The sequence below is a fragment of the Choristoneura fumiferana genome, chromosome 12 (genome assembly GCF_025370935.1).
Source record: "Choristoneura fumiferana chromosome 12, NRCan_CFum_1, whole genome shotgun sequence".
NCBI lineage: Eukaryota > Metazoa > Arthropoda > Insecta > Lepidoptera > Tortricidae > Choristoneura > Choristoneura fumiferana.
In genome coordinates this window covers 5,961,879-5,977,194 of record NC_133483.1, presented here as the reverse complement: position 1 = coordinate 5,977,194, position 15,316 = coordinate 5,961,879, and the positions used below count along the sequence as shown (strand labels likewise).

The window sequence follows — 15,316 nt, the reverse complement described above, 5'->3', positions numbered from 1 at the left end:
GCCTATATACACTCTAGCCTTGAAGATCCCTAGATTGTATTTATCCGGAAAAACAGACAACGGGAGCGAATTGCATTCCTTAGCAGTTCGCATTATGAAAGATGAAGCAAACCGCGTCGTGCGGGCCAATGGAACTACTACTACTACTACTAACTACATAAGGGTGAAGACGCTCCCCCCGCCTGGAAGTCCGTTGGCAAAATGGAGATGGAGGAATAAGATCATATAATTCCTGCGCACACTCACCAAAATGCATCCTGTAAAAGACAGACAGACAAGCAAATCTACGACGGTGTTCAAGGCTCTGCAGCCTGTTCCTGATCAGCGGACTGTCACCGAAGAATTTTCGGGCCCGGTGCTCCACCGAATCCAACGCGGCTAACTCATACTTGGCGGAACCGTCCCAAAGATGACAGCAGTATTCCATACACGATCTTACCTGCGCTTTGTAAAGAGTAAAAAGCTGCTTTGGTGTCAAATACCACTTCACCTTATATAGGACACCAAGTTTTTTAGCAGGCGTTTAGCGTGTGTTTATATGTTAGACAGGATCAAATCTTAAATGATATTGTAACGGACAACTCAGGTCTTAAATGGAGTTTAGCTCGACATGTTTCGGGCTAATACGTAGCAACGTTTCGTCGGGCAGTCGCGCGAGCAGAGCGGTGGTGCGTAGTGCGCGTGATGCGGTAGCCGCCGAGTCGTGTTGCTCCTAAGAAGAAGAAGAAGGGCTACGAATTAGCCCGAAACATGTCGAGCTAAACTCGATTTCCATACAATATCATTTAATATGAGTAAATCACACGGTAGTTATATTCAGGATCAAAGTCTTTTAAGACGAATTTCACCCATGTGTAGTGACGGACTGACTTGAAACTAGTCAAGAAAATTTTGAACAGACATGTATTTTTTTTAAATATGTGTCAAGTATTTTCTAGGTCTGGTAGTAATAGTCGTACATCCAGAATTTACTGTTTTATTACTGAAGTTAAATTGACACTGTCTACCCGAGTTAAGCAACTTTACACAAAGCCTAACGATCCGCTTTGGAATCATGCCAACATAAAGCGACCTGAACATCAGTGGGTACCAACCTCAACCAAAAAGTTCAAATATGGTTTATTTCTTAGAACAGACGCTAGAATCGTCAGTTGGCAGCCATGACTACCATAGCAGAACCTTTTTTTGCGGAAAGAAGTGTTTGAAATCACTTGTTTAACATTTGTTTAGGTTATTGTGGTAACGCGGGCAAGGAACAGCAAAATTTTAAGGATAGTTTTATTTTCACGTAGGAACTTCGCCTACAAATCGCACATGGCCAGTTTTTATAAATTTAGGGCATTCTTTATCTGTCTGCCAAATTACTTCGTTTTATGGGTTACTGTGGGGCAACCTACCAAACATTTTTACGTATTTCCATATTTACAATATTAGCTACGATTGCAAATTTATTTTATATAGAATGCAAAGAACTAATTAAACGAGGAATAGAACTGTCACGTCAGCTAAAAGCGCGAGGCACACTAAACATGGCTAAAATGTTTCCAGGATCTGTGACGAAATTATTGGCTCAAATACTGGGTTGTTGCAGCGATGTGGTTTAAAAATAGCATTTCATTTTATTGTCAACTTTCACAATTTACTTTTCACTCTAGTTCAGTAGCCCAATATTTTTTTATGGAATAGGGGGCAAACGAGCAAACGGATCGCCTGATCGTAAGCGATTACCATCGCCCATGGACACCTGCAACACCAGAAGAATCAAAAGTCCGTTACTGGAACTTTTAGGTAGGAGTACGATATATAACTTATCTATTTTAATATAGTTAATATCTTCCTGCGTCAAAATTAACGTTATTTAACAATAAACAAGTATACTATCGTTCAATAAATAAGTTTCATGTTCTATTTACAAAAAAACTTGGCACGTCGATAACATGTTCTTCCTCTTATTAGTTTTGTGATCAAATCCAATATGGGATATGTTTCTATCAAAAAATTCTAATATATCGGCGAACACGCCGCGGGCCTCCTAATGGTACATAATGTGGCACGCATCCATCAGGTAATATTCGGGAATCAATCACGCGGTCTGCGATCAATCATCACCTACTACTGAATGGTCCCATGCAAACGGGTCCTTTGTTCGCGACGCTGTCGCGATACGTCGATTGATTTAGTGCCCAAATTTCACAAATAGATGCGCGTCGGATGCTGGAAATTCAATAACACGCGTTCCTCATCCTATTTATAAACGGCTACGACGAAATTATGAAGTTGATAGCGTGAGAAAATCGATGAGATATTTTTGATCGGGTCACGTATCGATCCTTTAATCATTGGTTCTAGAACTGATTATACCATTAAGTATGGTTAGAACACGGGTACATAGAGCCGCTTGCCTATCTTCGTAATTTCGCCGTGTAATGCTAACTAGCCTTATTAATGATAATAATTAACGGGTAGTATTTAAACGCACATAAAAAAGTTCTTTTTTTTATCCAAAAAAAACCGAATTCACATCAAAATTACTGATTGCGCAGCAAAATACTTCACTCAAAATATTATGTAATTAACTGCAACTTATATCCGTGGCGTCCCGCTATTCATCTTAAAGTAAAGCATTTTTATTATTACGCAGCTAACGCACATCATACCTTGCACCTCTTTTTAGGGTTCCGGAGCCCAAATGGCAAAAACGGAACCCTTATAGTTTCGCCATGTCTGTCTGTCTGTCTGTCCGTCCGTCCGTGGCTTTGCTCAGGGACTATCAATGCTAGAACGCTTTATTTAAACACGGATGTATATGTAAACTAGTGCGACTACTCTCAATAATTTGCACGCCTGCATGCAGGCTGAATACTTTGGATAAGAAACTATAACACAACATCTTTAACTGTGTTTTAGCAAATAATATTTCTGATTTCTGATATATACTACTCGGAGTTATTTTACTATGAGAATGAGTATCATCTACGCACGCTCTAGTTAATTTGCTGTGCAGTCAGTATTTTCGATGTAATTGTAGTATTTTTGTATATTGTAGATTGATGTATATTTTCGAATTATCTGCAGTACTAGTTTTGCTAAAAATTTAGTTTATTTGTATTGAAATAATTTAATTGATGTACAAAAGTATATAAATGATGAGCATAAAATGTTAGGCAATTATTTATTTGACGTGCAATTAATAATAATCCATAATTAACCTACAATTGTCATTATTAGTGTATAACTTGAGTAAATTACGAACAGTAGCTAGTGGTTCAACTATCCTAGTCGTAATACAAGGTATTTTGAACCGCTCGCTTTGGAAACGCGTGTCTTAAGAATCAAGAGATCCAAGTTAGGTGTACAAACTGAACTTTCCAAAGCGGCTTTTTTTAAACACCCATTAAGCAGAAACTTTAAAAATTCGCCCACAACTCTTTATAGCTTTAAAAAACAACTTACAATAAACAATTATTATAACTACATACTTTTAAAAAAATACTGTAAATTGTAAATGGAAAGAAGATTGTACGTCCTATACTGATTTAAACACGCACTTCAATGATTCTTCTACTTCTTTATCTATGGAAAACTATTCAACTTACACATATTTTCCAACGAACCTCACTTTTAAATTGAAAGTAGGTACTTAGGACAAAACTGGGTATTCTACCCCACTCAGATAAAAGGCTAGGTGTCCCGCTCAATTCAATATTGAAATACCAACGCAAACTCATTTACATAAGGCTACCTTTTTCCGGAATGATTACACTTCATTTTGCTAGAATAAACATAAAACTGCTCACTACAAATAAACCCACGTATATTTTTAATCCTTTCTGGAGCTCAATTCAGCGGGTCTTTTGGATAATTTATAATAAAAATGTGGCATTTATATTTTGAACGAAAGGCAAATATTCTTTTTAAGGTTCCGTGCCGTAATGGAGAAAGCAACTCTTAAAATATCACTTCTGTTAAAACCCTTTTTCCGAGAGAGAATAAGTATCTGACATTCACTAAGACGCAAACAATATTGTTTTTATAGAAATACTGTAACATGAAACTTATTTATTGGTAGGATTCTCTGACTCGAGCTTGGTTGGTTTTTTAGGGTTCCGTAGCAAAAAATGGCAAAAACAGAACCGTTATAGTTTCGCCATGTCTGTCCGTCCGCGTCTTTGGTCAGGGACTATAAATGCTAGAAAGCTGTAATTTTGCACGAATATATATGTAAACTATGCCGACAAAAAAAACAATAAAAAAAATTAAAAAAAAATTTTAGAGTAAAAATATTTTGGCAAGCTTTTTGCTGACTGTAACTTTTGTTGACTATACCTACCACCTTCTTCGTCATCCAACCCACATAGCTATTACATAGACTACTTTTCAACTTAACCCGATCATTGAATGTGGGTTAGATTCGATTTCTAAGATTTGACCCAAGATAAGATAAGATCGATATTATCATAGCCAAAACTGTGTACAAACTCTGTCGTTTTAATGATTTAATTAAATAGGTCCAATGGTTCGCCCATTTCGGACGAACAGAACATTAAATAGTAAAAAAATAGTAGGTATGTTATACTTTTCACGAAAGTAAACATTTGTCTGAAAACTACATATTCTCTCAGCTTCCTAGGACACTTCCCTAAAAGGACAAGTAAAATAAAAGCTTGTTAAAATCACCTCGCATTTTTGTAGTAACCTTTGGGGAAGGTCTACGTACCGTATCGTAGGCCTCATACGGCTGATATTAAAACGATAATGACAGTAACCGTGTAGGTTTTACTCCAGTGCTACGCAGATTAAGATAAGAAACGTTGCCTATTACTCGATCCCGATAGTTCGTACACGATTGAGCGCCCATCCTAATTACCTCGCATTTCACTGAGTCAGTACCCGTTAGTATTTCTTTTTTATTATCTCTGTAACTGCAGCTTGCCTCTCAACCAGAGATTCGTGGCTTGCATCTCTAAGTTTTTCAAAATTTATGTGCGAAATTACATTCAAAATATACCACGACCATTATGGTAAAGGAAAATATCGTGAGGACCAGCGAAAACCAGCAAAGCATTTCAATGGTGAGCGGTCTCAATCCACATTTGACTCGCGTGGAAACTAAGGCCCAAGCCTCATTCTGAGATTCTGTGGCCGGCAGTGGAACGTAGTTATATCGACAAAGCCTATTTTCACTCACAAGTCAATATGAAAATCACCCTTAATTGTTTTATTTCTGAAGTAGGAACTGTCATTAAAATTGGTGGGGCACTTTCTTGGTCAACTAAACATACTTGTAAAATTTTGTTCTTATGCGAGTTGGCATTATTTATTGATTTTATGACTTTGAAGAACAATTGAGGTACTAAAGTAAGCAATTTAACAATAAATACTAATATAAATAATGAGTACAATAAACAAGCTTATAAGCACGCACCTTATGGATGGAAATCTCCAAAATAACCACCCCATCACCCCACTCATATACGCTTGTTAAACTTATGTAAACTTTTCTTTTTTAGTCTTTCTGACATTAGGTCTTGCAGGAAACAGATAGTTAAAACGCACAATTTCTTACAACACTAGAGATAATTCATGAGCTGGCGCCAGACATGGTGTGAACATTTCCACTAGTTGACACAGATTTAAGAACTTAATGGATAGCTGTTATGATGTAACCATGTTGTATGTTCCTTGTATTACATTTATTGCTGTTGTTATCCTGGATACAAATTAATAGATAAAATATATTAATATTATTATTATTTAGCCTGAATTGATATCCCACTGCTTGGCAAAGGCCTCCCTCCATGTCCTCAAATTCTCCCGATCCAAAGCAACCTGGGGCCAGTCGTCGAAATCCAGGTCGTCCCGCCATCTCCGTTTGGGCCATCCGTCCTGTGGCACCCACCGCAGTGGATGCATTCGGCTGACGTGGCCGGCCCAGTCCCACTTCAACCTGACAGTCTTTGCACCCACATCGACAATGCGTGTTTTAGAACGCAGCACCGTACGGACGTATAAGTATAGACTGGGTTTATGACTTGTGGCTTACTTCTCTCTTATCGGCTCGTAAATCTCATTTGCCCTCATCGCAAATGTTTTCATTTAATTTATCCAAGACCCTACTGTTTTTCCTGTAAATTGTGAAAAGCAGAGTGCTCGTATAAATCATACTTGCAAGAGCTACGCCGTGACATTAAATAACGATTGACGGTTTTTATTGTTTCACATCACAATGCAACTACGTGGGTAAATCATCTACGTACGCTATAATTACGTTTAATGAGCTATTTTACTATGGTTCCTTCATTAAATTTGCTGTCATGCTTCCATACAATGGACATAATAAAGAAATTTTTAACAAAAAAGTAAAACCGACTCCAAAAAAATAACAAAAAATGGAACCGACTACACTTCCCTTGAAAATATTTTTCTAGGTGCGTACTAGCTCGAAGTAGATGCCTCAGCACGAGCAAGCAGGAGCGGGACAATAGTGGTCTACCTCACCTACATACATAAAAAGTAATGCTCGTATATAAACGATCATGATTAATATACCTAGAAAAGCTACTAAGAAGAAGCTTTAAGTTAATGATTCTTTCGAACTGATCTGATGCTGAAGCCAGAAGGTAGGCACCGGAACTCGGTTATAAAACAACGTAACTAAGTCGTGTTTGGGCTTAATGGAATCGTTGTAAGATGTACTTTGGCTAAGAATCACTAAAAAGTGAGAAATAAAGAAAATTTTTAACAAAAAAAGTAAAACCGACTCCAAAAATATAAAAATATGTCAAAAAATGGAACCAACTACAAAACCCTTGAAAATATTTTTCTAGGTACGTACTAGCTCGAAGCCGGTGAGTCGGTTTTACTTTTTTGTTAAATTTTTTAGATTCAAGTAGATTTAATATGTAAGCGTTTTTAAATACAAAATACCATTTTATCATTGCAGTTCAATTTTTAATTGTTTCGGCTAAACCCGAACAAGCATTAACTACAAGATCGTTATCAATTTTAGAATTTTTCGGGGAGGAAAATATCTCTGATCGCGAACAGTAATCTGTTACAGTTGACACATCACCAAGTGCGACGTTCCAAATTAAAACAAAGTAGCGTGATCATTACTTTTTGCGCTAATTTGTTTAAAAAGAAATAAAAGTTGTATTTTCTTAATAAACACATGAAAGCATATTTATTAGGACCATTACTAACTACCCTTAAAATTTGTAGTTCATCATCCAGCCTATATACGTCCCACTGCTGGGCACAGGCTTCCTCTCAGAACAACAGGACTTTGGCCGTAGTTCCCACTTCACACGCACCATTGAATTGCTTCGCAGGTTTGTGCAGGTTTCTCGTGGTAAATTTCGCACATGAATTTCGAAAAACTCAGAGGTGCGAGCCGGGGTTTGAACCCACGACCCTCTGCTTGAGAGGCGATAGGTCAAACCGCTAGGCCACCACGGCTTCAGACACTAACAGACTATGCTACTGAGTTATGTATTGACGTAGACTATACATTTGCACAAGGATGTTTTCTAGACATTAAGATATCTTTGTTCATTTAATGGCACTGACAAACAAAGTAAACAATGTGGCGACACATGTGTGAGTGTATAAGATACTTGCTTATTCATTAAGTTGTTTAACTTAATACGTAAACTCAGGTAGACCATGAATAATTGATAACGTACAGCACATTTACCTTAACGAATACTGACAATACGTATTTATTACGGTAGATAGCAATTCCGGATTAGTTAGGATGAGTATCGGTAATGAGACGATTATTATTGAAGGAGCGAGTCTATCGTCATTTTCCAACGTAACTACGCCTCACACGTAGATCGTTTAGTATGAGTAATTGGTTTGCAAATAAAGTGCCCATAGTCAAATAAATTATCTGAGTCATCGTATTTAACAAATTAGTCGGGTATTGTAGGCGTATGGAATAAAGAATCGCATGTTGAATTTTAAAAATACGAAAGCTTTTGTACGGCTGTTCGGTTTCGAGGGATAACGGTTACTAATATAATAATAAACAAAATAGATGCGTATGTTATAAATAATCAGTGGGAATACTCAAATCAGATGCGTATGTTCGTATTTCAACTCATTAATTTGCGTTCATACGTACTGTATCTTTTGTATATGTATAACATAACAAATTGACCAATCAGCCGAGTGAGGGTCAATTCATACCAAGATGCGATGCTGCGTGTTCCATTGAGATAATAGGTCAACGAGTACTTATTTAAATTCTATCCTAAATTAAACATGCAGCGTTGTATGTCGGTCTGTATTTATTCTAAGCGCCAGTATACACACCTACTTTGAGTAAGATCAGTGATCAGACTACGTTGGCATTAAAGTGTAGAAAAACTCTACTCTAAAACCACTGTAGCAGAAAGCAACAGGAAACCAATGTTATATTCCCCATAAGAATTCTCAAGATCTTAAAATCAGACTATCAACGAACACAATTACCGGAGTAAACGACTAAAAAGGCCATTATAGAGTTACTTTTTTGTGTTTGACATATTCAGCCAAGAGATTAAAAATCTCGGCTAGCCCACCCGAAAATAATTTTCGTTTTTTTTTTTGTTTAATTACAGGTGTGTCTACTATTGGTATAACTTATCAGTACAATAAATTAAACTCACCGAACGTTAGCGAGAGTGTGGCGGCGGCTCTTGAGGTATCTGCCGTGGTACTTCTGCAGCTCGCCGATGCTGCCTTGCTCCGCCTGCATCCTGCCGGTCGGCGCGGGCGCCTCCTCCCCCGGCGGCGCCGGCGGCCCGGACGGCGAGACGCTCCCCGCGCCCGATCCACGCTTACGCGCGTTCCCCGACTTCCTAGCAGTAGCCGATATGCATATCTTCACGGCCGATGTACTACTAAAACTACGCTTCTTCCCCGAACTCCGGGACGAGGTATAAGCAGTGTCAGTGCTGCTTCTAGTGCTCTTATATGAAGGTGTGAGGGTGGCGTCAGTTGCGTCCTCGAGTGGCCAATCTGAATCGTCCTCTTCTTCGATACCGGGCAAAGGTGATTGCTGGCCGAGGGGTCTCGGTGAGCTTATTACTGGCTCCGGAACAACTGTAAGCAAGGCAATAAAAGCACTGAACAAACAGGGCCGCTGCGGCGTAGCGCGACCGGCCCGCTACGGCCGTAGCAGCGGAAACGTAATAGACTGAAATGTTTTGCTAAAACAGTGCTTTCCGCGCAACTCCCTCGGAGCATTACTCATTACAATGCGAAAATTATTAAGTGAACGTAGGCACCATTGAAATTACGTATTCGACGCGTGGCGCTACGTCTCGGCAACGACTCGGCTCGGGCTCGGTTTTAACGAGTAATTGCCGTCTTCCTGGTGAAAAATTTGTGGACAGAATATCATATCGGGTTTCTGAATTATTAAAACAATTGGGCACTTCGAAATTTAATAAAAAATACATACCTACTATTCAAATTTAATAAGAAGGAGGTACCTAAGCGGTTCGAAAGGTTGGCTTCGGCGGAATTTATTATGCAAATCATACCTACTGGGTTTGAGAAAAACAAGACCAGAAAATAACAACAGGTTCCATTTTACGAAAGGCATTCAGTTAGGTTCTTTGAGCTGATTTAATTTAAATTCCTTTAAAGAAATAGTTATACTTACAAGGCAAGGCGAAAATATATAATTTTAATGAACTAAATGCACCTAAGTATTCGAAATGACTAAGAGATCAATTATTTCGTCCGCAAATCTATAGTCTATTTTTAGTTAGTTATTTTAAAATAAACGATTCTAATATCGAGACGTGACTCATTGAAACGACCAGTGACGTACGTACGTCTGTCAATCCGAGAACACATTACACGGAAGATTGACTCGCCTGGGTTACCGAGTCACTAGGTTAAGTTGTTTTACATTTCAATATAGCCTTGAGAATAAAGAACAAACAAAAAGGACAAAATATTATAAAAACACGAACAAGTGGCCCATCACGATTTCATTACCTAACGTTCTCAAAATATATCTGAAAGGTCAAATCCATCCCGTATGTTTATATAAAAATGTGTTACGTGAGCATCGTAATGGCCCGACGAATAAAATATCTCCAAGCTCGACAGTCGCATAGATCTCGTTTAGCCACGGTAACAGTATTACGCACATAAAGATAATCACAACTTTATTGTTACTTATGAGGATACATTAACTAAATATACTGTTTCAAAGTACCGTTAGTAGAATTAGGGCTATCCGCCGAGTCAAGGGCAAGTCCGTGTGGGCCATTTGTTTAGTTATCGTGACCTTGCCAAGGGCGAAAGCAAAATAAACATTATGCTTTCATTAAGTCAGTTTAATTTCCTGAATTTTAACTGAGGAAAATATGTGCGAGTATAGCGGACAAGCACGGCCTTATTTGAAGGGATCTGTCGTAGACTACCTTGACAGGCGTTTTATGCCTAATGGAAATAGAATAATGGAAAATAAGCTATAGTGGGTGTGACGTATTACCTTACATTACTATAAAATAAATATGCACATCGCCGGAAGTGCGGGTAGCGCGGGTGCTATGAGAGTTCTCGGTCAGTTGTGCTTTGTCAGGCAACCGGAGCGGACCGTACTCACGGCAATGAGCTAAACCCCAAAAGGTGTTTAATTTCTACCATTAACTTACCCTGTGACTGGACGTCACAGTGGGTCTCCTGATGGTAAGAGATCACCACAACCCATGGACACCAGCAACACCTGGGAGATTGTAGATTCGTTGCCAACCTAGAGGCCTAAGATGAGATACCTCAAGTGCCAGTAATTTCACCGGCTATCTTACTCTCCACGCCGAAACACAACAGTGCAAGCACTGCTGCTTCACGGCAGGATTAGCGAGCAAGATGGTGGTAGCAATCCGAGCGGACCTTGCACAAGGTCCTACCACCTGCAAAATTGATTTATAATGAGAGCAGTAGACCGAAACTAGATAAATAAAGTTGAACTTATTCTCTCACAAATCGTCGAATTAAATATTTTATTATTTATAAGTAAAATACCCAGCTTATAAGTACTTACCTACTTATTTTCCGCGGTTTATTCTGTCAATCACAACCCATCGTCAGCTATGAGTTGCAGAGGAAAAGCCCATCGGTTCTAGCTCAAGTAGATAATTTATATCTAGTAAAAACTCTTACTTTCTTACTCTTACTTTTTCGCACTGAAATAGCTGGACAGATTTGCATGAAATTTGGTACGAAGATAGTTTATACCCTAGTTATCATACCTAATAGGCTACTTTTTCTCCCGAAAAAAAGGACAGTTCCTGTAGGATCTATATCCTCCTGCGTTCTAACTTTTTTTAACAGACGTAGTACTTAAGAACTAGACGTGGGTCGCCAACTTTGTGATTTTGCATATTATTTCAAAATCCTTGAGATTCTTTAACCAATGAACAATTTGTGCTTTATAAAGTAGTCCATTCAGCCGTTATTCAAAGTGTTCATTGGTCCTGTATGAAGTACGCGAGGACTCACGAGGACACATTTAGCAAGGTTCGATAGATGTTAATTTAAAAACGCGCTATCATTTATACCTTTTGTCAAAAAGTTACAAGAAGAAAAAAACGGCAATCCGAGTTTAACGCGAGAATAGCCGCAGGAAAAAGCTATACGCCTATAAAAAGCCTTTACACGTCGCCGCGTTTTCAACGCCAGCGGAATTGCGGGAAAAAACTAGGTGCTTATAAGCTAGGTATTTCACTAGAAATAATATAATATTCAATTCGACGATTTGTGAGAGAATAAGTTCAACTTTATTTATCTAGTTTCGGTCTACTGCTCTCATTATAAATCAATCACAATTACGTTATTTCTGATAACAATACCTACCAATAAAACGAAAAACTATTTGTTATGTACGTAACCAGTTTATTATCCGTTTTATAACGTTTGTTTAACCACAGATTATTGTCTGAAACGTCCCAGATTTCGTGTTCAATTACTTCACATTTTGGTTAATGGACACAGATACAACGTCAATATTATATTGAGAACAATAAGGAAGCAATAAGAACTGATATATATAAAAGAAAATGGTCCATGTCTTATTTTAACTAAATTTAATCATCACAAAATTAACAATTACTTTCGGGCTCTTATTTCTTTGTTCTTTAAACCTTCGTCTATTTTTGAATAAAACAAAGAAAGTGTTTAAACCATCAAGCACTTCTTCTTTGAGTCAAGAGTGTCTTCGAAAGTCATACCGGCTCAATTGAGGGGGAAAATCCAACCTTAAGGAAACCCGATCCAGATTCTATCAAAAAGGAGATTAATATTCTCAAGAACTCGTAAAATTTTGTCTTATGTGGTTAAGCAAGCGAAATTATTCAGTTGAAGTATGGTCTAATCTAGAGTTTCCAATCCTCTAGGTTGGCAATGCATCTGCAATCCCCCTGTTGTTGCAAGTGTCTATGGGCGGTGGTGATCGTTTACCACCAGGAGACCAACTAGCTCGTTTGCCTAACCTAAAAATAAAAAAATATTGTAGCACGCTTGGATAGTCTGTTAATAAATCGGATAAACTCACAAACATATTGCTTCAATGAAAGAGGCGTCATTAAAATCCACTGACGCGAACGTAATACGTGGAGAAACATAATACCCTCTTATTTCTTAAAGGCATCTTGGTATGGTCACTGTTTTCTTTCATACGATTCCAAAGCTAAACGTCGTAGCAAGTTTAATTGAAGTTTTTGGTGAATTTTGAACAGTTCAAAAAGGTTCGAAAGGTCTTCAAGCCTTTGGCCTCATCTGCACTTTTCATCAGGGGAGATAGGGGTCAATCACGGGTCAGTTTTATGTAAAAAAAAATTGGACACCTTGACGCCGTTAGTTTAAATTACCTAACTACCTACTATTAAATTTTTAATTGATAACATAACTGGCGTGTCACAACGGATCTTTTCCCAATCATAATTAGTTTTGTTTTTACTACCATCCAATTTCGTCCAACTTTTTGGTATTCATACTTTTATTATGCATGTCACATCACACTCCAAAACAAATAAAACGTTCGTTTCAACAATTGATATCATCATTAATTATGTATGAAGTGTTTGTGCTCTGGAGCAGAATGCGACACAATTACCGACGGTTTATTCATTAATTGCAACTGATAGTTCCAGCTAAAGGTCGGTCGATACTCGATATTCATCCCGGAAGGACAAAAAAACTAAAGAGTGAACCTAGTTTTATTTCGTAAGGATGGAGTGTGCTTTTAATAGTTTTGAATTACTGCAGAAGTTTAAACTGCATACTTTAGTACAAACTTCATTCTTCAGTACACAAAAGCAAGCAAAAGTGTGGAATATTAGGTTAAGTTGATACTAATCCGTACTTTTTCTTAATGCTCTAAATAATTTACGGGATTGACGAGCGTCCTATTTTTAACACTAATAAATAAAAACTTAAAGAAAACTTCTATTTATATCGATAGGTACACAGAACCTCAAATACTAAATAAAGTGACGCTGCAAATTTATTTATTTAGGGTTTATCTTTCAGTAACTATGTTCTCAGAGGTGTCCAAAATTAAATTGAGACCACAGAATGTAATCTCAACAGTTCCAAATTCTCAAGTAATTATTCACTTAATATTGACTAACTTGTCGATCGACCCATTATTCCCGGTTTACTCGGTATTTTAAATGTCAAAAAATTAACGTAAACAAACCGACAGCACGCCCTCTGGGTTCGATGGTCGATCGAATTGAACCTCCCCTTTGTTCAATATTTGTGTAAAATACGACCACTCCTACGGTATCATGTTGCACAGGCACGCCGCGTATTCAAATTAATACAAAAAATCTTCTATTTGAGTTTAATTTATGTTATTAATGGTAAATAAATTAGGTATACTTTAAAATATAAGGTGCTACTCTATCGTATCGGATAACTGTAATGGTAGATATAATAATAATAAAAAACATGTAGTAGCAGCGAGTCAATTTCACGAGTTTTGTGCAGCAATAAAGAAAAGATATTGTGAGGGCGCCACTGTCTTTGTAACTGTCACATTTGAGATTTATTATTTCAGTTGTTCATGGGTATGAGCCTCCGCAAAGTAACATCTGAATCTATCGTCATATTTTTGTCATAAAATGCTAACGTCAACTTCAGCCGTTACTTTGTGAAGATCCATATCAATGAAATTACCTACCTAGATTGACTAGTCCGAAAAACACACACAACACAACTGTTCCCAAACAAATGAACGCAGTCTGTGAACCTTTGAGAATGAACTCGTATAAACCTTGAAACGCGTTAGCGTTCTGTGTGGTTTTCGTGACAGTTGAGTCTGTGTGACACAGGTTCATTCATAAATATAAAAGAAGTACTAGAGTTTCACATATGGAATAGATAGTGGATGATAGAGAAACTAAAAAGTATCATGCGAGGTTTTTAACCTTTTGCCTTGCTACTCTGCTACGACACATGCAAACGTTCTTCAAAACATATGTATTATGTCGCACATGTATGTAGAAAACCCACGTTTTTCCACTTTCATATTTATAAATGAACCTATACATATTATGTATAGATTTTGAGCTAAGTGACAAGTCATTGGCAACGGTATCTAAACCGGTAAGGAATTTAATTTAGGTTACAAATCGGTATTACATCAATAAAGTAATTTCAACAGTGCCCAAGTGATGTTTAGCAAAACTTTCGGTCCATTAATTCTCTTAAGTAATTGAAATAAGTATAAAGTAATTACATCCATTCAAGTTTCTGTAGCCGTACAGCTTGAAAATTATTATCATTGGTCGTTTAAATGTAAAAACTTGAATAATTAATAATGCTCCATTATAACTCATAGATACTGTGGCACGGAATGCCAGAACACAATTCTTATTTATAAATAATACAGCTTTTCAGTATAACATGAAGTTGCGGTCGAATAATAAATTGGTAAGATTAGAAATTTATTAAGGTTAAGGTAAAGGAATGTTACAATTTCGTCGAGCGTGGGTTAGGCTCGGTAAAATTCAACAACCTTAGGGGTTTGATTAAAAGCCGAAATTACAGAAACATTCCCATACAAAAAAGGAAGATTTTCTATATAAGAAGTAAGGTGCGTGTGCTCAACAGGATATTGCGAACCTATTATAATGACACCCCTGCTGTTCTAAAGACGGCAACTATTGAAGACCCAGTCGAATTCGATTTGTAGCATTCGAGCATGTCGGATGTACTTAGACAATTTTGCTATTTCTGTTTCTTTGGCTAGTTGAAATATAATTTTGTTAGTGTTTTATGCGGCGATTAACCTTAACAGTGATAG

The 15,316-nt window shown here is 37.5% G+C and overlaps 1 protein-coding gene across 4 annotated transcripts in view; it reads right to left on the bottom strand.

Moving 5' to 3' along the window:
* dnc (phosphodiesterase dunce) overlaps positions 1 to 15,316 on the bottom strand; it is a 551,064-nt gene that overhangs the window by 522,704 nt on the left and 13,044 nt on the right. For all 4 annotated transcript variants that reach the window (XM_074095100.1, XM_074095096.1, XM_074095099.1 and 1 more), the window contains exon 3: positions 8,655 to 9,090. In XM_074095100.1, coding sequence (XP_073951201.1) covers positions 8,655 to 8,743 — 89 coding nt within the window. In that variant the 5' untranslated portion in view covers positions 8,744 to 9,090. The remainder of the gene's footprint in view (positions 1 to 8,654; positions 9,091 to 15,316) is intronic.